Raw genomic sequence first — 26,920 nt, forward strand, 5'->3', positions numbered from 1 at the left:
ATACATTAGTGAATATTTACCTCAAAAAATGTTTTCCTCTAGAATTTCCATAGAAAAGCCATCCTCACAACAGTTGGGGTAGGGGGAGGCAGGGCAGAATGAGAAGAAAATATCAGGATCCATAGCAGAATATTAGGGAGAAAAAGACAAGAGAGACTCATCAGAACAATAGTTAAGAAGGTGAGAGATCCAAAGATGACAGGCAATTGGCAGGCTCCAGGAACTCAAGACTGATCTTTTCTGCAGGACCTGGTCAGATAAACTGTCAGGAGGAAGTCATAAAGTGGAGGAACAGCCTCTAACTAGAAAGGAAGACCGAGGGTTTTTAAAGCCTGATCAAAGTTGGAAATGCATGGCTCCCAAAGCTGGATTACTGAGGCAGCCCCCAAATGAGATGTCTAGGCCCAGAAGCTCAAGTCAGAAGATACTTATGGTTACAAACCAGGGGAGAGTACAGGGACCAGATCCTTCCTTTTCCACTCTCCCCTGGTGGTCTCTCCTCAAAACTCCCAAGCCTGGCACTTACTTGCTATCAGAGCAAAGACATGCTGTCAGGAAAGGTTCTCATGCCATAGGGATATGCAACAGGGAGATTTCTGCACTGAGACATGTTGCTTACAACATGTGAATGAAGAGTGGCAATATGCTCTTGCATGTCCAGGTGGTAGCAGGAGGAGAAACAGACAAGAGAGATGGACCACCTCTTTCCTCGTACTGACTCTCTGAAGAATATGTACACTTTAGCCACACGGTGGCATGGCGAGTCTACCCACAGCCTTTCCTAGTGTGGAGGTGGAGAGAGATAGGAAATGGAAGGAAAGCAAGATCTAGAATCAGCAGGAGACTTCAGGCAAACCATCCTTGGCCTGCCACTGTCACTGACAGGAGTGATGGAAGGGAGAGACAAGAGACAGTAGAAATTACTTGACCTAGAAAAGGCAACAATCAGGCAATCCAACTTTGGGTAAACTCATCGAGATTTTCCATTGATATATTTTCCCACTTTCAGGCTAATTTTTCTAGGCCCCTGACTTTTTTTCCAACCTGAATTTTTAAAAGTCATGCTTGTCAAAAGATCAGAAGGAACAACCTAAACTCAGTCAAGACAATCCACTTAAAACAGGTTGCCTTGTATCTTCAGAAGTGTTTGTGCATTTCTACTTAGTGATAAAGGACTATATTATCATTTATTAGTGATAATGGTCCCTGTCTTACAATGGGAAAATATCAAAGACAAAAAACCTTATGAGATCCAAAAGGATAATACTGTAATGTGCTAAAGGACCATTTCCGGCCCAGGATAAGGTGAAAATCAATCTGGACACACAAAACCTCACTTGTTGAGCACCAGCACTAACACCTAGTTTAAGATCATCTTCTATATAGTGCCTAGAATAGTTCTAAGACCTTCCAGAATTCAAACCACAATACTCCTGGGGAAAAAATGCCCTGAAATATTTAAAAACCAAAAATTGAGAATATTATGCTAAGGAAAATAATTTAGTATTCAATTAATTGGGTTGATGCTCTATTAGTCCATTCTGAAACCTTTGACTTGACAGGCGATGACCTGTTCAGCAAGAGTGGCATGACGTGCACTTTCTCAGTGCCAGTAACACACTGCGTGCTCAATACATGTTTACTGTTCAAGTGAACTGCACTGTATTCAATTTACAATTGTCTAGCAAAGTCAAACTGATTTCTTTTAAAAACAGTCTTCTATTCCAAGACACACACCAGTCCACAAAGTTCAGTGTATTCCAAAGAAATTCAATTCTATGCACAGGGATAAAAGCTAAAGATGTTAACTCTTTTCATCCAGACTACTTGGCCTCCAATCTGGAAGTCTTGGATAGAGTAAAATTCCAGGATGCTAAAGTAGATTGTTTAGCCTTCTAGAAACTAGCTACATTTATAGGAGGTGCTGGCATGGGGGAACCTTCATTAGACTAAGTGACTACAGATTAATAACCAACAATGGCAAAAACAAAATTTTAAACCAAAACAAATTAGTTTACTTAAAAAAACCGAACTTTGAAATTTATAAAACATGCATTATCTAGGCAGGGAACACAAAGTCCAGTTTCTGACTAGATAACTAAATATAATTCCTGTTTAACCCGAGAACATGTATCATTTTACAGACACAGAATGTTAAAAAAAAAAATACAATTCAGCATCTTGGGTTTCCTGTCTTGTGCTGTTAGTGTGATCACACAACAGTGAAAAACAGATTATCACAAATAGAGGTCCATATCTACCCTTTCAAATAATTTAAACAGAAAGAATAAAGGATGAACAATGTTTAAAAAGGCAATTTAGTTATAAACTATTCTGTCTGTGACTTAAAACAGACATGAGATTAAAGTCAGTTTTGTTATTTTTACAACTGCAGGAATTTTTCTTTCAGAAAACTTTTTTTGCAGATTCCCATCTAAGAAAAAAGGGAAAGAGCTAAGATATTAAAACTTTGCGTTTGTCTTTAGTTGCAAAAAAGAACAGCGAGAATACTAGCAAGGAATATCCTTTTTTTTTTTTTTAAGAATATATTTGCAGTTTAAAGACTATGAAAGGGGATTTTTCTCCCTCTCCACTCCTAAACATATCACCAGTTAGAAAAAGCCAGGAATATTACACAGCGCCCCTACTCACACTTTTTTTTTTTTTTTTAAAGCACAAGCTCTTTAGAAACAAAGGGTTGCATTGGGCCTCATCTCATAATGCTGTTCACGTATGAGTTGGCCCTGCTTAGACTTTATTCTCTGATGGCAGATGAAGGGGGAAGCATCTCTGCTGCTCTGCTTTCTTTCTTTGGGCAAGTTTGCCACTAGGATGAGAAAAAGACCCAAGACACCTGACTTTCTGAAATACCATAAAATTATAAACTCCAGTCATAACTAATTTATTTTAAGGTCTTTCAAAATGGAATTATGAATACATCTTTATAGAGACCTAAACTTTTAGCAGTAGCTTGGAGTTGAGATTTGAATAAATGCATTAGGAAAGTTGAGGAACATTCAGAATTAAGAAGTCATGAAAGTCACAAAGCTGTTTCTCAGCTTGCTTTAATGATCTCTGCTTTCTCTTTTACTTTTTAAGCAGAATACTTGAGTCCACTTGTTTACACTAACAGGAGATAACCCTGCCCTTTGCTACTACAGTGGCAATGGCTAGCTTATTTTTTCATCTTAGTTTAAAAAAATAAACTCAGCTATTTTAAAGCACTTTATAAACTTTGTTCTCACAAATAATTTTACTATATTCCACAGGCAATCATACTGATCTAACAAGTGATTAGATTTGTCTTTGGTGCCCCAGTCAATTAAGACACTGCCCAATTCCAGCAGGCACAGTTATTTAATCATTGGAAAGGAACTTAAAAAACAAAAAATAGGGGCGCTTTCATGAAGTCAAATTAAAGATGCTCAAATACATAACTCACTTTTCAAAGTATGTAAGAGAAAACCAGGAATCCGTTTTGCTTGGGAAGAGTTCAGTCTGATCTTCAGTGACACAGTTTCTCGCAGGGGTTCGCCCTGTCATTAAGTGCACACAGCTGCACTGGACAGATTTCTGACGGGGTTCTTTTTCTGTTATACATAACAATACTAACTGGCTCACAATGCACACTGCCAAATGCACTGTTATTAGTTTTTAAATAATTGGTTGAACAGGGAATCACTAATTAGAACCCAACCCTCTGAAATAACAGTTTAATGAAATTCACTCTTGCGGCATAAGAAAATACAACATCTTGGCAGAAAACATTTAAGGGTCAGCTCAGTGGAACTGATATGACGGCCTTCTTTTTGGAGATTGTGTATAGCTGACCAGAAGCCTAGAAAACACTGAAGACTAAACACATTGGGGATTGCTGTTGTTGGTTTTGTTGTTGTGGTGTTACTATTTCCACTCACCAGCTCGAAGGGGTCGTGGAACTCCCCCAACAAAGATAGTTTTTCTGGGGTCCAAAGGCTGTGAACCATCCATTACAAAGTCACTGTCACTTAGGTTCCATGGTCGAATTTGCACCTGAAAAAAAGTCGTTTACTTGGTCCTTACTTCATTTCCATTAACCCCAAATGAGAATAAGGTGACTAAAGATAAACCCACTGATTTGTGCATTGTACAACATACACAACCCAAACAAAATCCAGTTATTAGTTAATGTAATCTCTAGACATATGCTGTGAAACCTTCAGAAACCACCTGTGGTTTTAAAAAAGGGTAGTCTTTAATAGATAAGAGTCTGGGTTTTGAATAAGATCCATTTTAACATGTTAAACTGTTCATAACCTGTCACATTATAGCACTTAGCTTTTTAAGAGCTCACCTAAAGAGGGAACAGGAACTTTTAGAATATTTTCTAAAAATTATCTATATGTCTGGCTTTTAAATTATCACCCCCTAAAATGAAAACATTTATCTTTCAGCAATATGATTTAACACAGTTTAACACTTATCAAGTTAGCACACAATTACCAGCAATATCAAATACTGAAGGTCACAGAGTTATCTACTTTTGGTTGATCTGATTTTCCTAAATAAGTCCAGTAAAATAAAAGTAAGTCTAGAAATTCAAGTAAATTTTCGAAGAGTAAGAAAAGAAATCTCTATGACATATTTCTTTCTATTTGGTAATATCTCTTCACTGGGACTCTGACTCCCTGCCATAGTTTATACTATGTTATCCTTATCGTATAAAATACTTCACCAGAATCATAAGCTTAAAACATATTCCTTTCAATTCATAACTGAACTATCAGAGAATAGCTTAAAACAAAACCACCACCAAAAAACCCTCTCATACAGAAAGGCCAGTTTCAGCAAGGCCCGAAAACCACCTGGCCACATGCTCGAGCAGGCCCGTTGTCAAAGCGAAGAAACAAGCACTGGTTTTTAAGGAACATGCCTCTCCTTTCACCTCATTGATTAGGATAGGAAACAAAACAGCTGAATTTTAACTTCCTTAGTATCAACACAATGTTTCACTTTTCCCATTGCTCAACCATCAACACTTTAATGCAAGGAAATATATATGACAATTTTTTATGTGGCTTGCCTTATATATTCAGTAGTTCTTCTATTTCAAAGATAAATCTGCCAATGACACTTTCAAAACACCTTGAATCAACTCCAAGACTGGCACTGCTCATTAGAAACAGGCTACACATTCATTACGACTGTTACAAAATGTACCCCCCACACAACTTTTGGAGCTTTTATGACACAGTTGCCTTCACCAGTTACTGGAAGCCATAAAATCTCCACATGGGGGGAAAAGAAAATCTAGTTCTTTCCTTGTAAAATTTGGTCTGTTTGTCTAAATTATCAATCCCTTGATAGTTACCACAAAGACAGATTCACCAATACAATAAAACGTAACTTTCAAATGCCTTCATGAGGGCTCATTATTAATGTTTAACTAAAAACACAGTCTCCTGACACCAAGAAAAAGGATTCTAATGTCAACACACAAAAGACAGGGCAAATCTTTTTCTGTACGGAGCCCTTTTTTCTTCTAGTCTCATCCCTAATAAAGTAGTTAAGGTAGCTTCAGGATCTGGTAATTCTATTTACTTTATGATAATTAAGTTCAATCATATGGCTCACAAATAAAAACAATTCATGTGTAATATCCATAGTGTTCTGGTTTCATTTAACCAGAAGTACAGAAAATGACGCCTCACACAATAGCTGGAGGTTGCTGCTGCTTCAAAGAATTCTGCAGAAGATCTCAAATCCACCTGCTGAGAGGCTTGACTGCTGCCTCTTCCCTCTAACACCCTCCCCACCCCTTCATTACATCACACACAACCCATTCCCTTACCCTATTCTTGGGAAAAATACAGGAAGAAGACTAGGGAGACAGTAATGATTAACTGTATTCACAAAACCCACATTTCCCAGCTGCCATCACAAAACAGCTCCTCAAAGCTCACGCCACTGCAAATTCAGAGAAATGTCAACACAGGCCAACATCAGCACACTCTACGTGCTAAGCAAGAAATACTGTGGTACTGTTTGCACTGAGAAGTTTCATTCACACTTTAGTTTCTTTCTGAAATATAAGACCATTCTTACTCAGGAATGTTCTCCATCTTCTAAGGTTTATTCTCAGACCTCAGGGTCTAATATTCACGTTCTATCTTTCTGACTTACTCTTTGAATACATTCTCTGGTCCCAAGACACACATACACACACACAAACACACAAACACATAGGTTTCTCTACTCTTTTAGTCCCATACTTTGTAAGCTGACTCAAATATTTTGTAGAAAGGAATACAGTATAAATAAAATAACTTTTTACTATCTTTATTTCTTTAATAATTGTTTTTGAGAAATGTTGAAATTAGACCTCTATCTTAATTCAACACAAATTTCCGCTGCCAAAACAACTTTTACATCCACAGTGATTACTCTGTGTGTGTGTGTATGTCTTTGTATAACAATTCTTCTACTATGTTGTCAAACAGGCTATATACGCTGGGCAGTAAAAGCCTTAACAACCTAAGGAAAAGATAAGGCTGTCACCAGAAAGGTGAAGATTACTTTAAATGAAACTGACACGGTTCCAATACCACTTCCTGAAGAAACCTGATCACATTTGGTTACAAAGGTGACTCCAGGAAGAGGCTATCTGGCAGACAGCACCCACGAGCCCTTTGGCCACGCCACAACCTCACAGGGTTACACAACACAGAACCTCTGTAGGGCCAGACAGGTAGCACAAACATGTCAGGTTACCAGGACAACAGTTAGTAGGCAGGCAGTGACGCTACAGAGTAAATCAGTCCTTTTATTTTGTTTTCTATTAGAGTTGATGAACAATGTTGTATTAGTTTCAGGTGTACAGCAAAGTGATTCAGTTACACATATATGCGGGGATCTGTTCTTTTTCAAATTCTCTTCCCATTTAGGTTGTTATAGAATATTGAGCTGAGTTCCCTGTGCTATATATATAGTAGGCCCTTGTTGGTTATCTATTTTAAATATAGCAGTGTTAAACCACTCCTTTTAAAGGAAGCAGACACTTCTCTCAGCTAGTATTTATCATTTGCAAATGTATTGTCAGACTTTCCCATTTCTCAAAAATAGCTAGACATTCAGATTTTTATGTGAAACTCCAAGATTTCTCAATGTTTGGAATTCATTCAAATGTGAAAGTCACTTGTACAGGCTAGACAAAATTAACTGCAGGCCAGATCATTTCTGTGGGCTCCAGCCTGTGATCTCTGGTTAGAAAGGTTTAGTTACCACACAATTCACAAAGGAATATTTTGTTCCATAAGCACTTATGAGAGAAAATATTAATACAAAAATGGTTTTCCCTTAGTTTCAGTTTCTTTTTTAAGCATGTATTCTGATGGAAGTTCTGGTAAGGACCATAAACCTTCTAGCTGAATTATTAGTCTTCTAAATTTTTATCTTCTGATTTAATAATTGGCTTTGTATAACTATTTATCTCCAAAGGCAAAATCTTTTTAAGGATAAAGGCAAAAACCAAACATAAAGATTGATAGCATAAATATATGAATTTATACCATAAAGTGACTTCAACAGCTTTCAAGAAATCTAAAACAACTTAATACGTAACAGCAACAGTTAGTACTGAGTTCAAAATGGGTCATAAAGCAGTGGAGACAACTTGCAAAATGAACAATGCATTTGTCTCAGGAACTGCTAACGAACATACAGTGTAGTGGTGATTCAAGAAATTTTGCAAAGGAGATGAGAGCCTTGAAGATGAGGAGCATAGTGGCTGGCCATTGGAAGTTAACAATGACCAACTGAGAGCAATCATCAAAGCTGATCCTCTTACAATTATATGAGAAGTTGCCGAAAAACTTAAAGTTAACCATTTTATGGTCATTCAGTATTTGAAGCAAATTAGAAAAGTGAAAAGGCTCTATTAGTGGGTACCTCATGAGCTGACTGGAAATCAAAAAAATTGTCGTTTTTGAAGTGTCATCTTCTTCTATTCTATGCAACAACAATGAACCATTTCTTGATTGAATTGTAATGTGTGATGAAAAGTGGATTTTATATGACAGGTGGTGACAACCAGATCAGTGGCTGGCCTGAGAAGAAGCTCCAAAGCGCTCCCCAAAGCCAAACTTGAACCCTAAAAAGGTCATGGTCACTGTTTGGTGGTTTGTTGCCAGTCTGATCCACTACAGCTTTCTGAATCCTGGCAAAACCATTACATCTGAAAAGTATGCTCAGCAGTTGATGAGATGGACTGAAAAGTGCAATGCCTGCAGCCAGCACTGGTCAATACAGAGGGCCCAATGCCTGAATGCACATCACACAGCCAACACTTCAGAAGTTGAACGAATCGGGCTACAAAGTTTTGCCTCATCCACTATATTCACCTGACCTCTTCCCAATCAACTACCACTTTCTTCAAACAACTTGGCAACTTTTTGCAGGGAAAACACCTCTACAACCAGCAGGAGGCAGAAAATGCTTTCCAAGAGTTCAGTGAATCCCGAAGCATGGATTTTTATTCTATGGGAATAAGCAAATGTATTTCTCATTGGCAAAAATGTTTTGACTGTAATGGTTCCTGTTTTGATTAATAAAGATGTGCTTAAACCTAGTTATAGTGATTTAAAATTCACAGTCCGCAGGCACAATTATGTTTGTACCAACCTAATAACTTAAATTTCATTTTATTTAAAACAGAGTCATTAATAGGGATAAGATTAGGCTAAGTCCTAGGGGGAAAAACTTAAGAAATATCATACAGGTCATTTATTTTGATAGGATGCTATAACAATATTTCCTAAAAAGAAAATGTCATTGAAAATTTGCAAAAGCCTCTAAGTTAAACAAAAAATGCATTTCTATAGTATCTTTAATAACAGGATAAGAACAGTTTTAGCAAGAACAGTTTTAAACACAGGTCTTAGGGCTTCAAGTTCATGACCAAGTCTCCCTATAGCTCTGGAACTCTCTCAGTTCAGACCACTATTTAGAATTTAGACATGACCTTGGTGGGCTATGGTCCATGGAGGTCGCAAAAAGTCAGACACAACTGTGTGACTAAGCACACACTACCAATAAATAATGCTATCTTGAGCTCACTTTGCAAATCTCATCCTATACCTGCTCTGGTCCTCTCCTTAGGTTACAAATACCTACCACTTGAAGGGTTCTACTGTGTGGTGCCTTCCTTTTCATTTGCGGGACTCAAGGCAGCTCCAAAGTGCAACCAAACTGTTCAGAGTCAACAGTGCAACCTGGTGGTCAGTTTAGGAAATTACCTGACCAAACCCCTCTTTCAGGCCATTTATTCTCTCCCACAAATTACCCATAAAGCTTATATTTCAGCATCCCCCCAACCCGGCCCCATTTCCTTTTTCCTCTTTTCAATACCCTTCAAACTCCTACTCAAGCTCTTCAGGAAAATGTCTCCATTTTTCTCTCCCTAATCCTACAATCCTTTTAATCGACATGAATCAGAAAAACAACAGCGCAGAACCATCAGGACTGCTCTCCCCAGTAAGCAGCATCCCAGCTCTCCTGACAGCCAGGATGAGTCAGCTAAACCTAGGTCTGTGGTCATACAGCTGCAACAGCTCAGCTGTAGTGGTAATGAACCCAAACCCACCCCAGCTGTCAGCAGTTCTATTTTAAGCATCACAGACCTCACAGAATGACTGGAGTGCCCCATAGTATCACAGATAAGCTAGTCTGTGGTTTGTGAGGCATCTTTATCTCATCCACGGTGCAAGGGGTTGTTTTATTATTATGACCACTATAAAACTAAAGAGTCATAACGGCAATAATTGTGGTTAAGACTCTTCAAAGTATTTTCGTATTTGGTATCTTATCTCAACCTAATTTTTACCACATAATGCCCTAACAAACAGCTCAGCCACCTTTGAGGAGTTTCGGTGCTACCTATTATTCTCAAATACTGTCCTCTACCCAATGGAGAGAAAAAGGAAATGCCCTCCCTGTATCTTCACAGTTAAGTGGCCAGAAAGGACTTAATAGCTGCTCAGAATCATTGGCCTTGATATGACTCCTGTACTCTGGGCAGGTCTGGGGCCACCAGGCAGAACTCCACTGGAACTCAAAGCAAATGAAGATTATTCCTCAGACACCAACAGGTTGCCAGCCCTGGAGAACCTCAGCAAAATAGCCAGGATTCTTCCTAGACAGGAACCCAAAAGTAATCCCGGGAAATTCTCTTACACTCTCCTACGATGCTCCAAGGCCCACCAGCAGTGTCAGGAAATAGTGCAGGTACAAGACGGAAACTGCTGCCATCTTTGCCAAGCTGCACAGCCTGATGCACAGAAACCACAGGCTCCACTGGGACCTGCAGTTACTGCTGAACAATTCAATTGCCCTTTGTATAGCTAAGAGTCGGACACAACTGAGTGACTTCACTTTCACTTTTCACTTGCATGCATTGGAGAAGGAAATGGCAACCCACTCCAGTGTTCTTGCCTGGAGAATCCCAGGGACAGGGGAGCCTGGTGGGCTGCCATCTATGGGGTCGCGCAGAGTCGGACACAACTGAAGCGACTTAGCAGCATACTGTTTCATAAGGGCACCCAGTACAAAAATAGAGCATGCATAAACTGTGCCCCCAAAATGGTAATGTACACCTTCTTGCTCTATACTTGATATAATATAGCCATTATCAATTAGATGATATGATTAATATCTGGACTTAACATTCATAAGATTCAAGGAAACACCTTCCTGCTACAGGTTTTGCAGACTCCCTCAGGAACACCTACATGTGTGTTAGTCACTCAGTTGAGTCTGACTCTTTGAGACCCCCATGGACTATAGCTCTCCAGGCTCCTCTGTCCATGGAGTTCTCCAGGCAAGAATACTGGACTGGGTTGCCATGCCCTTCTCCAGGAGATCTTCCCAACGTAGGGACTGAACCCGGGTCTCCTGCATTGCAGGCAGATTCTTTACCATCTGAGCCACCAGGGAAGCCCCCAGGGACTCCTGATCATTTTGCTGTTTGGCTCCCCTGCCCAACTACTGTCTATAATACTTCCATCATAGCACCTTGACTCCTTACTCCACTTACTGTTACATGGCTACTTCTCTCCATTGGACTCCAGGTGCCTCTAAGGCTGAGACCACTTCTCTGTGTGGGTCCCGACTGCTCAGCACAGTAGCCAAGCCTTAGTGAGTGCTCTGAGCTCTTCAGTATAATGGTGAATTAATGAAGGTTTTCCCAAGGGGCAGACAGTGGTGCTGTAAGAACCTGTCCAGCAGCTGTCCCTCTATAGCTGCCTAATCACTCTCCTCACTCCACCAAAAGCTACCTTCCAGAGACATGGAATTATTGTACGTCCGCTCACCAGTGGGTGCCCCAGGGCTTGGGCCTAATTTGTGAAAATTTCTGATGCCACCAGGGGACCCACTCAGTGATCAGAATTACCTAGTGCTTGTCACCACTTCTGATGTTCACACATCACTTAGAAAGTATAAGCATAACAGATGATTTCCTTTTGAAAGAAAGGAGAAACTAGCACTTTTGAGCATACACTGCCCCACTGTGCTAGGCATTTTACACACACCGTCACATTGAAACTCACCATAACTGTTATGCTATAAAATTATCCCTACTTTAAAGACAAAGAAACCTGTCAGTGTGAAACCAACTCAGGACTGAAACAGGTTTCTCTGACCCCAAGTCTCTCTTTCTGCTGCAATGATGTCGTGTGCCTGCAAGGCTCCCTGTCCTCCAGGCCACTGGCCACCAGCTCTGCTTCGCAAGAGTTTCCTTCAAAAGTCAAAATACATTTTCATTTGTGAGCGATTAATCTCTCTCCTTTCCAATCTCATATGGCCTGTTCTCAATGCATTAAGAAATGACCCATGGACTCTTCTTAAAGCTAACAGAACTAGCAGTTAGAAAAGCTCGAAAATGATTTAACAATGAAGCTGGCACTACAGTCAGCTATTTGAACTTCTAGGTTCATAGCCTCAGGCACTCGTACTCTGCAGCCAGACAATTTTGTCCAACGTCTACATAAATGTGTATTTTCGGCTCCATGGTGCTAGGGCAAGGATGTTGTCCCTGGCATGCTGTTCACTAAAACTCTTGAGAGGAATGTACACATAAAAGCTCAAGTTACCTAAGTTTTTCCTGGGACGAAGCCTAGTCTTTGAGCGAGCTTCACGGAATACTAATTCCACCAGAATCTTCACAAGTATAATCCCCAGAGAGGTATATATTATGCTGGGTTAAACAATCTTACACACATTTATTTATTGAAAAACTCCTTAGAACTTTAATATATCAATGTTTCCCAAATGTTCTTGGCTATGGAATCTTTAATTAAAGGAGAAAGTGGATATAAAATCTACAAAAGTGCCCAGTAAGCAACACCTGTTATTATTAAGAGCAAACCTTCTTCTGTCAGTGATCCTTTCAAGAGATCAGTGTGTGATGAGACAAGTGTTCTTCAGAACACACTTTGGAAAACACTGAATACAGTCCTTTAGGGGATGGGGTTGGCTATTTCATTCCCTGGTTACCATCTTGTACACTGGAACTGCAGCATCTTTTAGGCTTTTCTAGAAAGGAATAACAACTTCCAAAGACTTAAGCACTAACTACGAAACTCTGGACCCCTTTGCAAATTCAGAGATTCAGGGAGGAAAAAAAAAAAAAAAGGACTTATGAATAGGAAGTACTTCTGTCAGTTTAGAGGAGGAATTCTTTCTTTGGAGAAATTCTTATGATGGGAGGTGCCCAAATCAGGAATTTACCCTGAGGACCCAAGGAACAAATAAATAAATCAAGATCAGAGTGCTGAAGATTTCCAAGGTTGAGATAGTACACAAAACCAGATTTGATTGAGTCACGATAAAATTATTGTCTTAGGAAGTAGTAGGTGGGGAATGAAAGAGTTTGAGCAAATATACCAAAACCCAAGGACTGAGGCCATCAATCAAGATTTCCCAATTAAATTTCCCTCTATTCCCTTCATACATTGGTGTTCCATCTGAAGTGTTCTCCATTCATACCACACAATTTCTCATTTCTGTGTTCGTACTGTTAAGTTTCTCCAAAATGTCTATTCCCCGACATCTCCACACTTCTGGTCAATCTCCAAACTCCCTTCATCCTTTAAAGCCCCATTTAAGTGACACTTCATCCAAGAAGCTTTCTTTCATCACTCATGGTACATATGAATTGTTCAAAATAATTAATCTACATTTTATCTTCATCATAGTCATTATTTTTATTAATTTGACAAATATCTGAGAACCTTTTATGCACCAGGCTCCATAAATTTGTGTATTTACACATTTTTTTTTAATCTACTCATTATACTATTAAGCTTTTGAACACTTGTTTTTATGTCTGATTCAAAGTATTCTGATTCACAGTAACCAACACTAAGGCCTTGTCCCTAGTAGGCACTCAAATATGGTTTGAAGGGAAAAAGGAGGGCACAGCATTTTTTAAAGTTATATGTGGGCTGGAGATAGCTATAATAGAAGGTATGATTCACTATAGGATGGTGCAGTGATCAGAGAAGGCTTCATAAAAGAGATGACATTTGAGAGGAGTCTGAAAATAAGGGTAGGAATTAGAAATTGAAATGGGGGCAGAAATACTTTAGTTAATTGGAATATGGGGTTCAGGAGGAAAGCAGAAAAAGTTAAGGTTGGAAAAAAATTTGAAGTCAGACTAGAAAAGTCTTAAATCCTAGGCAAAATAATCCTGGTTGTTTTTGTAACTTAAAAAAGTGACTAAAAAATTCTAGAGATTCCTCTGATATATAAATGCGAGTAGGAGACACTGGAACAATAGATTAGGTAGAATTAAAACTTAAAGAAATAAACCAGTTTCTATTTCCAGTTTCCTTTCTCCACCATTTGTTTTTCAATTTTTGTCTTTCTAGTTTTAAGTGGATGGCCTGAACAATACCCTGAAGAACTGACCTTATATAAGCACACATCAGTTTGGTAAGACAGTTTTAAAAATATATAGCAATGTCGATCCGTCATGTTTTAGGAAATTTATAAATTGTGATTGTGCTATAAATTTTAAGGAGGAAGAATTAAGAAACTTCTCTGACACTCCTTTGGTGTTTGCTATCCCATATCTCTGGCCAAAGTGCTCCATAAGTTAAGAACCATGACGTCTTCCTCCTCACCTCCTTTTCAGGGTTACTGTTTTCAGCCCCTCCATCTGTTAGACCCTCCTAGGTTTCTTCTTCTATCAGTCGGCTGTCTTGAACCTTCAGGTTCAGCCTATTTATACATTCAAAAAGTAGAGTCCCCGTAACAAGAGGGACCACTGTCACAGTGTCTGCCTGCTTCACTGGAAGCACAGACAAGGACACAGCTGTCCTCAGGGATGCCTGGGACATGTGAGCTATGGAACTGCTCTTGCCAGAGGAGGGGAAGAACAAACACAAATCTAGAGACTGTGCAATTACTCCTGCTCTTGCCAATTTGTCTTTCATTCTTTAAGACTGAGGGATCCTCTACTCAATACTCTGTAATGGACTACATGGGCAAAGAATCCGAGAAGAGTGAATATATGTATATGTAAACCGATTCACTTTGCCATACTCCTGATACTAATACAACATTGTAAATCAACTATACTCCAAAAAAACTATAAAAAAAAAAAAAGACTGAGCAGTCAATTATCAGGCCATAAATACAGTTTCTTTTGCCATCTTTCAGGATCAGACCTAAATATAGAGTAGTCTGAGTGGAGTCATTTAATGAAAGGTAATCACTGACCAGAAATAGAACTACCTGAAATCCACTAATTATAGATTCATTTGAGTTAAAAAACAAACACAATCTTAGAAAGGGTAAGTAAGGGGAAAGCTTTTTATCAGGCACTGTATTAGGAAAACCATTTGATTAACCTAATCCACACAAAGGAAGCGGGAGGCTGATTTGTGGAGAAGGGAGAGGGCAAGGATAGAAAATCTGTGAGATCACTCTGGAACACGGTGTATATTTCTAAGGAGAAATTCAGGGAGGACTGGAGAGAACTAAACAACAGAATGAGGGCACTAAGAACCTGAAAGGCGGCCAAGCTAAAAAGTAGGAAAAGCAGGAGAGAGTCACAGCTCTGGTCTGGTGAGTGACCTCTAGAAGCTGACCTTACCTCAAGCTATTGCCCAGGTCCTCATTTACTCCCAAAGGTTCAACCCAGCTCTCACTTTCTGTGGGAGCATCCAAGATGAGGTGGAATGTACTGAAATCTGGGCAGGGGGAGGGGGGTGGAAATGGGGGGAAGTGTGGCCAAATAAGGCTGGGAGTGGAAGATGCGGAGCTAAAGCCAAGAAAGAGAAGGTTTCAAAAATGGAGCCAAAGAGCCGGAACCCAAAATGGGATCCAGTTCATTAGAATTACAGGCATTTGGGGACTTCCATGTTTCCCATGCTAAGTTTTATTTAAATTGCTTATGCTGGAAATTCTGAGTATGCCTGGGTCAAAGAAATACGTGATCAGCGGCCACCGTTCAGAACTCACCAAGCTCCAATAAAACTGCTTCATTTGAGCTCAGAAAACGGAAACTGCAATAAGGCAGAAATTCGTAGAGACACAAACAATGGAAGTTAGTTTCCCTATAAACATTTCCAAAACAGATAATTACACTATTTAATTTCAAAAGTCCTTCATACCAAGGGTAATATGCACGTTTGGCATGAAAATATTCAACAGTAATAGTGCTGCCTCCATACCACCTCTGCTCATCCCCTCTCACAGGGACATCCAGTCCTGGTGTGAGCTTTCCCTGGTCAAGCACACGATCCGTCTCCTCCTGCACAGCCAGGGACACGGCCCTGCTACGGTACATAAGCTCCATCTGCTCATCTCCAGGCTCCTCCCCTCAATCCATCAGTTTCTTCACCTCCTATGGGTGTAACTCTCTCAATATGTACCTCTACCTCTCTGTCATTTGATAGATACAAACACATCTCAAATCCCCGTGTACAGTGTACAATCAACCCCACCTTAACACTGCCGAGCTCACCCTCACACCTCTTCCGCTGATGTGTCAGTGGCAGACTCTCTGAAGGGTGACCATTTCCCCCTGACATCTGACCCTGCCAAATTGCGCTCAGTCTGTCTAATTTCATATTACTCCAAATAGGTTTACAAGTTACTGCAGCTTTCTTATTATTATCTCAGAAGAAACACACTCCCATTCCAGTCAGTCTCCATGTCTCCCTCAACACAGCCTCTCCATGCTGTTTAAATTAAGACCAAAGTTAACAAAGGCTCCCTACTCTTTTTCCCAACCTACTATTTTCTACTGTTTTTCTGTATAGCTACCTGAACAGCTACCCTATCCAATGTTGTTTACTGCTGTTATAGAAACTGGATAATGGCCCTAGAAATTGAAAATTACAGAGGTACTTTCAAACTTGCTAAAATCCTTGCCTCCTCTTCTGCATCAATCATTGTGACATGACCCAGGGTTCCCTTTCCTTAGTAACTCGCTCTTTGGCTTTACATGCTGCCTTCTCCCACTTACAGATGGCCAGTCCTGGCATCATTCTTCTGCAAACAATTATAAACCCTGTTCTAGAGTCACTGTTTTTTTCAAAAGATGTTGTCAGTAGATAAGCTCTGATCTCGCTCTCCCCAGTCCTCTAGCACCATGTAGGACTAGCAGCACTGTTTGGGCAAGTACCCAACCTCATCAGAGGCTTTTACATACTTTTTCCTCTTATCTGAGCCTCTCAACATCCCAGAGAGGAACTCTTGGTCTTCTCATTTTATCAGTGAGGAAACCAAGTCACAGCAAGGATTAGGTGACTTTATGCAGTCAAGCAGATATTTAAATGCTAGAATCAAGACTCAAACTGGGAGCTTTACATCTGACCACAACTCCTTCCCCTACATGTTTCTGAGAGTAAACCTTGCTGTTAACCAAGCCCACACCTCTGGTTAAGCCTTACAGGGGATGCTGCAGGGCCCGTGGTAAACGTGTGCCTTGCCCCTTAGTCCACGCTACTGTTTTTACTCTATTTCCCACTCCGAGCATCAGGCCTTGACACACAAGTCTCACCCCTCTCCCAACCGCCTCAGGGATCACTGTATTGTTGTTTAGTCACCAAGTCGTGACCGACTCCTTGCGACCCAGTGGACTGCAGCACGCCAGACCTCCCTATCCCTCCTCACCTCCTGGAGTCTACTTCTGCTGTATTATTCAAGTTTTTTATTCTGCCCTGAACAGTCTTGCCTCTTTTCCACTGATATCCCCTCTGTCAGGAGAAAGGAAGTAGTCTTCCTTTCTCACCCAGTGACTTATTCACTCACACTCTTTGGCTCAGAAACCACAGACTCAATCACAAATTCTGTAGAAGTGTGCATTATTTACGGCTTTGGGTCCATGTTCTCCATCTTTCCCCTCCCCTTCTCTGTTTGAAGCTATCCACTCTAGAGTGTAAGCCCCTGGCCCAGAAGGCTCTATTTAGCCAGCTGTGGGTACCACCCAGCACAAAGCTTTGCATTCAAAGGCACATAAACATCGAAGATTTTGATCTTTTATTTTTAAAAAATAAATAAATCACTCCTGCCCTTGATCTGAAATAATGACAGAAACCAGCTGCCAAAACCACTAAGGGCATTATTTACCTCAATTCAGAGTTTCTCAATAGGAATTAGCTTAAAAGAACTGTAAAGTGAAAGACAAGGGCACATTTGTTTACATGTAGTCTCAAAGGTATAAAACCAAAAACTGAGAAATTTGTTATTAGTTCCCCGTCAGCAGCAGTCCAGCACTACAGCATAGCGAGGTCACCCTGGGTAAGAGGATCCTAGTTCCCAGTATTCTCATGACAAGGGGAAGGTGACCAGCTATTCTGATTGCATACATGCTCTGGAAAAGCAACAGTTGGCTGCAAGTTACTTACTGGTTTATCCTTGATGGTGGGGCTTGACACACACAGGTACAGTTTCCCATCTTCCTCTAGGCAGGCGTCTATCAAAGCTTGTACCGAGCTCTCTTCCTGGAACAGCAGAAAGGCATAGCCTTGGGGAGACAAAAACAAAAGGGTGGGGGGAGGAATTAGTAAATTAAACTCCAAGTACCAACTAAAAACTCATCTATTGTTTCACTTTGGTAAGTTCTTACTAAAACCTAAGAACCTGAAGTGGGACACAGGGAAGAAATAGTTCCTGAGACCCTCATGTGCCAGGCACTCTATTAGATGCTCATAAATTTTACCTTGATTTCTAAAATGACTCAGGGAAGCAAGTTCAAGTCACATCTATGGAGTTTTCATTATATAGTTTGGTCAACTTTAACGAGGGTTGGACACAACTTAGTGACTCAACAACAAGAGGTTCACCACTGGCCTGAGCCACAGCCGCTCTTAAAACAAGCATCACCCGGCCTCCAATTTCCATAAAGCTCTAGGCTTGACACGTGCTTCAACCTGGATGTGTGCTGAAGACACTATGCTAACTGAAAGGAGCCAAGCACAAAATACTATATATTTTATGGAATGCCCAGTACAGGCAAATCTATAGAGATGAAAATAGATTAGTGGTCTACCATCCAGGGCTGGGGGAGTGGAGGGAATAGATACTGTGTTTCTTCTGGGAATGATGAAAATCTGCTAAAATTGATTATGCTGGTGACTGCATAACTCTGTTAACATACTGGAAACCACTGAACCGTACGTTTTAAATGGGTGAACTGAGAATTATATCTCAACCAAAGTTGTCAAAAAAAACAAAAGAAGCTCAACAATAGGCTAGTGTTGTCTTTATATGTCATGTCTGATGGTGATGCTCTGTTTCTTCAAGGATATTCTCCTGCCTCACAGCTGAGTACATAATCTGCAAACACGGACATGAGCTGCAGGATGTCCATGGACATGCTGAGCTTTGTCCCATTCAGTAAGATTTACTGAGCAACTGTTACAAATGACACACAATCTACGGATTATGAGGAATAGTGAGAGAAACAGACTAAGTTCTAGCTGTCTGGAGACTTACACGGTAGAAGAAACAGACTTTAAAACAATTAACTACTTGCTACAAAGCTGAGGGAGATAAATGGAAATATAAAGTACTGTGGGAGCCCAGACAAGCAAGGAAGCTGACTTGAGAGAATCAGCAAAGACGTCCAAGAGGACAACAGGTGTTGAAGGGGCGAGCTCTGGGCACACGCTGCCTCACTGGCAGCTAAGCAAAGGTCCATCGTGAGTTAATCTAAGCTTGAGTTCAACTGTCTGACCTCTCTACAATCCCTTTAGCTTTGCTAAGTCTCTCAGCTGTCACCTCTACTCCCCGTCCTGCTAGTGACCTCAAAGGAAATCATCAGAAATAAGGCCCTCCCCTGGCACTCTGAGGGCCGGAAAGATGTAAGTGGTGAAGAAGGATAAGAACAACCACACTCAGAAGCTTCTCACACATCAGAGAGGCTCATCGCCTGGCCTAGACGCAAAGCTCTCTGGAGTCCTGAGCAGCATGTGATGACAGCGGCCGTGGACAATGAATAATGGGTGCTCTTTATCTTCTCCTCCAACTCCTCATCTACGATACAGAGCATCCAAGGAAACACAACAGGAGAAAGATCAACCATGAGGCAGCACACCAGGAGTGGCCAACACAACAGGCAGACGACAGGATGCAAGGGAAAGCACCAAGCCCACAGGAATGGGTATGGAGCCACAAGAATGAGACTGCCGGCATGGCAGGACCCAGAGTTGTTTCCTGGGCTTCGCTTCCAGGCTGGATGGGCTAAAGAATTCAGCAGGTGGCCAGGCAAGAACAATAGAACTTAACTGAAAAACCAGAAAGGATAATACATCATTTCTTCATACCCTCTCTCTTTTGGAAATAATATTAAATGATTACCAAGCCCCAGGGAATCTATTAAAAGTTCAGTGTTTTCATTTCATGTGAGAACATTAATTAAACTTGCCAAGGACAGTATTAAAGGTCAGTGGGTTAAAAAATGCAAAGATCACAGAGAGGAGGTCTCGGCACGTCTTCTCAAATCTCCTGCCTCACCAAGTTAAATCTTGGTGCAAATCTTCCATAAAGATCCTGAGCGGCATACTGAACATCCTGTTTTTGGAGAGGACCCTGTCTGCGCACAGTAAATGCATCAGGCACATCAAAAAGGCCTAGGGATGGACAGCTCAGTGCACTAGCTGAGCTAGCTCCTTGCCTCTGCAGGGCCATGGAGCTGGCTGCACCTTTCCTGTACATTGCTGCCTGCCTCCTACAATCTTCTGCATCACATCCCACACTGGGTTCAACTTGGGCATCAGAGGAAAGGGAGGGTATCACCCCATAGCAGCTGAGTAGCCACCACAAGAGTGCACAGATTTTTCACTCAGGCCTGTTTCACGGCCATAAATGTCAACACTGGTGGTGGACAGAGTAAAAACAACTGGGAATCACAAGTAAAAACCTGCTACAAATGTTATTACCAAGAAAAAGATCTACAACTTCTTTTCCTTTCCCAGAGAATATGCCATAATACTTTACCGATTTCTTCAGAATGGCTCTTTTACAACAAATGATCTCTACTCCCTGAAGCTGCTATTCTCAGTAATGCTACTCTCAGACATTCTCTTAGCACCACAGAGAAGGGGTGTAACTCAAGTGCAGCCAACCCTGCCTCCTACCCCAGGCCTTTCAACCAAAGTAAAATTCAGAGAAACCCCAACAAACCCATGAAAACAACTTTATGAGACATTCACCTACTAAAACACTTTCTGATATCTCAAGGTCAACCAAACCCAGGTGACAACAGAAGTCAGGGGATTAAAAAAAAACCAGGAAGGAAGAAAACTTCAAACACATTCCCCTTTTGATCTTCAGAAATTTGAGGTCAAAGCAAACAAAGCAGAAAAAGATGCCTTCAAGAATGATAAGGTCAACATGAGATGGAAATTAAATCAATGATTTACTGAAAGGCAAATTCCACATGGTACTGGAGACAGAGCTCTGGATTAGGGAGTCAGCACGCCTAGACTGGGGTCCTAGTCCTCACACTTACTAGCTGTGTAGTAATAATAGTAGCTAACATTTATTGAGCATCTGCTATGCACCAGGTGCTGTTTCTAAGTGCCTTATGTGTATTAACTTGTTTCATCTTCACAACACTGTGAGGCAAGCACTACTTTAAATTCTGTTTTACAGTTAAAGAAACTTGAAGAGGGACTTCTCTGGTGGTACAGTGGATAAGAATCTGCCTGCCAATGCAGAGGACACAGGTTTGATCCTTGGTCTGGGACGATTCCACATGCTGCTGAGCAGCTAAGCCCCTGTGCCACAAAGACTAAGCCCATGCTCTAGAGCCCTTGAAAGGTAACTACTGGAGCCTGAGTCCCACCACATACTGTGCTCCACAGCAAGAGAGGCCACTGCAATGAGAAGCCTCTGCGCCCTAATGAAGAGTAGCCCCCCCACAGCAACGAAGACCCAGAGTAACCGGAAAGAAAGAAAGGAAACCTGAAGAGTGATTAAGTGACTTGTTTGATGGTGACTGTTCCAATACCCAGTTAAGTGGTGAAATCATGGACTAGAATGCAAAAGTTTAGGAATCTTGTCTCTTTTATCTGTAAAATGAAGAAACTAGTTATTTGTCCTGATTATCTTACAGAGTCATCTCTGTAGATGACATATGTAAGGTGCTTTGAAAACTAGGATATTGTGCAAGTGTCAATTTTTCTTTTATTGCATCTTCAGTTATTTTTGTTATGTAAACTGTTCTAAATATTTATTTATTTTGGCTGTTCCAGGTCTTAGCTATGGCCTGTGGGATCTAGTTCCCTAATCAGGGATTGAACCCGGTCCCCCTACATTGGGAGCAGGGAGTCCTAGCCACTGGACCACCAGGGAAGTAAGTCCCTGTGATATGTAAAATTAAACTGAGTCCTGCATACGGTCTCATTATAAAAATCAGAGTTCAAATGAATGAGATATACTCTCTTCTTTGCATTTGTAAGCATTTGGTGAATAAAGGGAAGTAATCTAAATACTAAAGGAAAACCTTAAAGGTTTTTGAATAACAGCTTGAATATTACTGTAAACAAACAATAAGGTAACTGAATATTTGCTTTCGTATATTATTAGCCAGTCTTATCAGGAGACAGAATGATCCAATATGGTACTATTTGTTGATTTTAATACAGTCTTTAAATAAAAGCCTATTATACCTAAAAATCAAACTCCTGAAACTGTCACAATGATGGCAGGTTCTTCTGTTAGTTTGGTTTGAAAGGTGTTAAGAAAAAAAAACTTGGCCTCAAAATTATAACTCCCTCCATCTTCCCGTGCCATCTGAGCCAGCCAAGAGATTATAGGATTATAAAATTCAAGTTTCAGAAATGGTGACCTTCTTACCCAAGTACCTATGAAGTGTGATGAGCTATGGGAGGCCCTCAACTCAGAGCCAGTCTGTGGGTGGAAATCTGGGCTCTGAGGAAGCAGTAGGAACTCCTGGCATGGTCACCATCCCCACCCTGGGTTATGGGCAGAACGGGTGGCAGGAAATGGCTTGCTTTCCCACTAGGGCCAAAGAGGCTGGGGAGGAAGAGGAGGACTGTGAGGGATTTGGGGACAAGCCTGAACTGACCAACGCGCTTCTCTGGGGAAACAGGTATGGCATGAGGGCAGGGACTTAAGAGGATAATTCCATTTTGTTTGGCCAGGCTTTTGAAGGATAAATTTAAAAAATTTCCCCCTTAACACCTGAGAACACATTACCACAATCTCCAAAATGTCCTTGGCTACCTTTCAAAAACAAAGCTTCCTAAGTTCCTGAATACATAATTTTTCATGTTACATTTTTTTATATTTGATCCCTAGCACAAGTAACAGTCACCACCAACTTTACCACCACAAACACCAGTTATTAAGTGCTTACAATACAGGATCTGCTTTGCTAAAAATAAACACTTTACCTCACAGTAATTCTGAAGTAAATACAGTTGTTGTTATTATTACCATTTTACAGATGAGGAAAACTGAAGCTCTGAGAGGTTATGGGATACCTCAGATTAAAACCTAGAGATTAAATTTGGGATTGAAACTTAGGTCAGCTTCCAGTGGCCTCATTCTTTACCCATTAACTTGTATTGTCTCACCTAAAAATGATGACATAAATATTTTAATACCATTAGCAAACAAGTACTTGCCTATTTATTATTTGTCACTTTTGTGACAGTGATCATTCGACAGTGGTTTAGTGGCAGGAAGTGGTCACCTGTGCTTTAGTCCTACAATTTAAGGTCTATGCAGATACATCCATCCTAGAGCGCACAAAAACTATATTAAGAAGAGCTTATAAAACCAAACAATCTCAGCTAAAAAAAAAAAAAAAAAAAACTCTATTAAGAAGAGTTAAAACGATGAATTTCAAAATAATCAGAAGAAGTTTAGTTTTATTTAGGTCAACCAAATTTTCATATTTAGTAAAGACTTATCAGTTTTCAATGTATTTTTAGGTAACAGAATGAAGGCTCTTGAGGGAGTTAAACAGCAGATCTCACTAAATGAGATTTTAATAAAATGAACATCATCCTCACAGTAATCATCAACTTACGCAAGAATCTTCAGTGGATGTTAAAACCATTGGGTAAGTTTGGGAGGAGATACAAGTTACTCATGCAATCTTAAGGTATCACATCAAAGATTAACTAGTATTTGCAAAGGGACAAAAAGGTTCTTTCACAAAGGAAGAACCTGGCCAACAACACCATAACCAAATGATCACACTGAGCGTCACCAACAACAGGGCCGACTGACCTTAATGTGCCTCTCGTATTATGTCCTTGGTGCAGCATGTCACCGCTAACAGTGTTTCCCCTGCATCTCATTATAAGGAAATAACCAATCATTCAAATTAAGTGATAGTCCACAGAGCATCCAACATAAGCCCACCAAAAGACACAAAAGACAAAAGGCCTAGGAAACTGTCTAAATTATAGAAGACTAAAGAGATATGACAACTAAATGTATGGCAACACTTTGACCGGATCTTGGATTTTTAAGGACTCCACCAGAAAATTACTAAAAAAAGAAAAAACTCTAAAGGACATGACTAAAACAATCTGGATACCTCTTGCTCTCAGAAGATATGGGCAAGTATTTAGAGGTGACAGTCTTAATGTCTACAATTTACTCTGAAACGATTCATCAAAAAACACAGGGGCTTTCCTGGTGGCTCAGTGGTAAAGAATCTGCTGGCCAGTGCAGGAGACATGGGTTTGATCCCTGATCCAGAAAGATTCCACATGTTGTGGAACAACTAAGCCCATGAGCCACAACTACTGAGCCTGTGCTCTAGAGCCCAGAAGCCACAACTACTGAAGCCTTTGCACCCTAAAGCCTGTGCTCCGTAAAGCCACTGCAACGAGAAGCCCGCACATGGCACCTGGAGAGCAGCCTCAGATCTCCGCAACCAGACAAAGCCCACACAGCAGGGAAGACCCAGAGAAGCCAAAAACAAACAAATAAATATAGGTGGATATACATACACAGGCTTCCCTGGTGGCTCAGCCAGTAAAGAATCTGCCTGCAATGCAGGAGACCCAGGTTTGATCCCTGGGTCAGGAAGATCCCCTGGAAATGGGAACGGCAACCCACTCTAGTATTCTTGACTGGAGAATTCTATGGACAGAGGAGCCTGGCAGGCTATAGCCCACGGGATTGCAAACTTGGACACAACTGAGCAACTAACACTTTCACATACATACACTTACACATACTGACATGAAAAAAGAAAAAGCAAATGAAGCAAAATGCTAACAACTTGTGAATCTAGAGGAAGGCTATATAGGCATTCACTGTACTCTTATACTTTTTGTAGGCTTTTAAATTTTTCAAAATAAAAATTTGTGGAAAAAAACTAGAACCACAAGGTCCTTCTGGCAAAGAGGGTAATATACTCTCTCAATCTCTAAAGAAGTGTGTGATCTTTTGAAAGACCTAATATTTCTTAAAATCAACTAACATTCTTAGTGATTTATATGTTTAAGTTATCAACTACAATGGTTTGAAAACAATTCCAACTTGCACAGCTGTGCCCTGAGCTGCAGCTGCATTCAGAAAATGGTGACCGATCAGGGCGGGCCAGTTTCTGGTGACAGGAAATCAGTACCAGAAGGAAGGATCCAAGGTCTGGACAGAGAGAGAGCTCACACCCTGCACAGAACCCAGGCTCCCTGATTTCCTGTGACTTTCCTAGAGAGACCTGAAGGACACCTCTCCAGCCAGAGCTGTGTGAATTCAGATGTTTTCTGGCACAGGGAGTCTGCTCCAAACATTCTCCCTGACCTTGGCTTTCAGGTCAGAGGACCTATTTGGTTTGCTTCAGGAGTCTTTGCCTTTGGATTCAATTCAACAGAACCAAAAATGTTTAGGAAGTTTCAAGGTAGGACACTAGGCACTAAAGCTATGAAGATAAATAAGCCAAGAAAGAAATCCTGCCCTGGAGAAACTCAACCTGTAAATAAGTGACTAAGGAACACAAGAAAATTGTTAAGATTGGGGTTATATCGAAGAAGACACTGAGGAGAAACAAATATAGCAGAGAGGCCCAAACATCAGGAAAGCCATACTGTAAAGGGCATATCCAGGCTGGACGATAATTGCTTTTCTAGGAAGGCAGGGCAGTCCAAGTTCAGGAAACAGCACAGGCCAAGACTTGGAAGGGTCAAAGGATTGACTTCTTTGGAAACCAGGGAATAGAGTTTATTAGTTAAGAGTATGTGATTGGGGGTGGCAGGTGAGAAAGGATGAAGCAGTTCATCATCCCTGCCTGCTGCCTGGAGAGCATGGTAGATCTCTGAAGTGGATTCCTTATTCATCCCCATCTTGCATGAGAACATCTGATCTCCAAGATGTACTGAACACTCACTATGCACCCTAGGCAATGCAGGGGAATTCTAGCATGAGCAAATCCTTGTACTCCAGAAATTTATAAACCAGTACATGAAGATCATGAAGAATAAGTATCAAGAAAACTCTAACCTAGGAACAATGCATTCAGGGTTCTTAGAAGTATTTTCTAAAATGTATTTTAAAAAGTTGGACTTCATAGAAGGAAGACAGATCTTTCAGTGAAGAAGACATGGAGGAAGAAACCAGGGAAGACTTTCTGTCGGTGGTAGCATAGGAGACAAGTCTTCCATGAAAAACTGGAGGAGGACATTCCAAGGGAAGGATTTAGCCTAATTAAGATGCAGAGATGGCTCAGCAGGTACTGCCCATGGATTCCTAAACACTTCCCTGAGATTTGGAACCAAACATAGTTCTTTGGCTATCTTTGCTACATAGAGCTGAGGGGAAAACATTTTGGTTCAAGCCTGTTTTGTGTTTTCTATTACACTAGTAACCGTTGCTTGGTGGGCTTGCTGCTTGGCAGGAGGTGTGGAGGAAGGGGAGAGAGGACAAGAAAAGTCTGATGGGTAGTGAACCACCTCAGAACTGGCAGTCTGCTTCCTGTGTTCTTAGTAAAGTCCTGCAGTCCAGGGCAGTGACCTGGGGCATTCGGGCTTAAAGTCTGTTGTGTTTACATAACCACACATTCCCTATATAAAGAGGTCCTTGTGAAGTCTGCCAAATCTGTCAGTTCTAGTCACAGTCAGTTCCAACAAGCACCTGACCAAGAAAACTGAGATCAGACTAGGGGTGTGGGAAGGAACTGGTCAAACTAGTTGGGCAGTTTTATTTTTACTGAGCAACATATTTTCAACTGGGGGAAGGACACTAATATTATTTAACCTCTATGAAACTGATGCATATGTACACTGTCTCATATAATCCTTTTAATAATAATAAATAGTATTAATTCAGATGAGTAAACTGAGGTTCAGGGATTAAATAACTTGCTCAAGGTCATCTAGCTGGTAACTGCTGGTGCCCACGACTGAGTCCACAAATATCTAGTTCCTGCTCCACTGCTTGTTGT

The 26,920-nt window shown here is 40.8% G+C and overlaps 1 protein-coding gene across 10 annotated transcripts in view; it reads right to left on the reverse strand.

The window, feature by feature from the left end:
* CPEB3 (cytoplasmic polyadenylation element binding protein 3) overlaps positions 1–26,920 on the reverse strand; it is a 263,323-nt gene that overhangs the window by 99,465 nt on the left and 136,938 nt on the right. For all 10 annotated transcript variants that reach the window (XM_059881919.1, XM_024985731.2, XM_024985732.2 and 7 more), the window contains 2 exons: positions 17,895–18,013; positions 3,918–4,032 (listed from right to left, as the gene is read on the reverse strand). In XM_059881919.1, coding sequence (XP_059737902.1) covers positions 3,918–4,032; positions 17,895–18,013 — 234 coding nt within the window. The remainder of the gene's footprint in view (positions 1–3,917; positions 4,033–17,894; positions 18,014–26,920) is intronic.

The sequence above is a fragment of the Bos taurus genome, chromosome 26, assembly GCF_002263795.3.
Source record: "Bos taurus isolate L1 Dominette 01449 registration number 42190680 breed Hereford chromosome 26, ARS-UCD2.0, whole genome shotgun sequence".
Classification (NCBI taxonomy): domain Eukaryota; kingdom Metazoa; phylum Chordata; class Mammalia; order Artiodactyla; family Bovidae; genus Bos; species Bos taurus.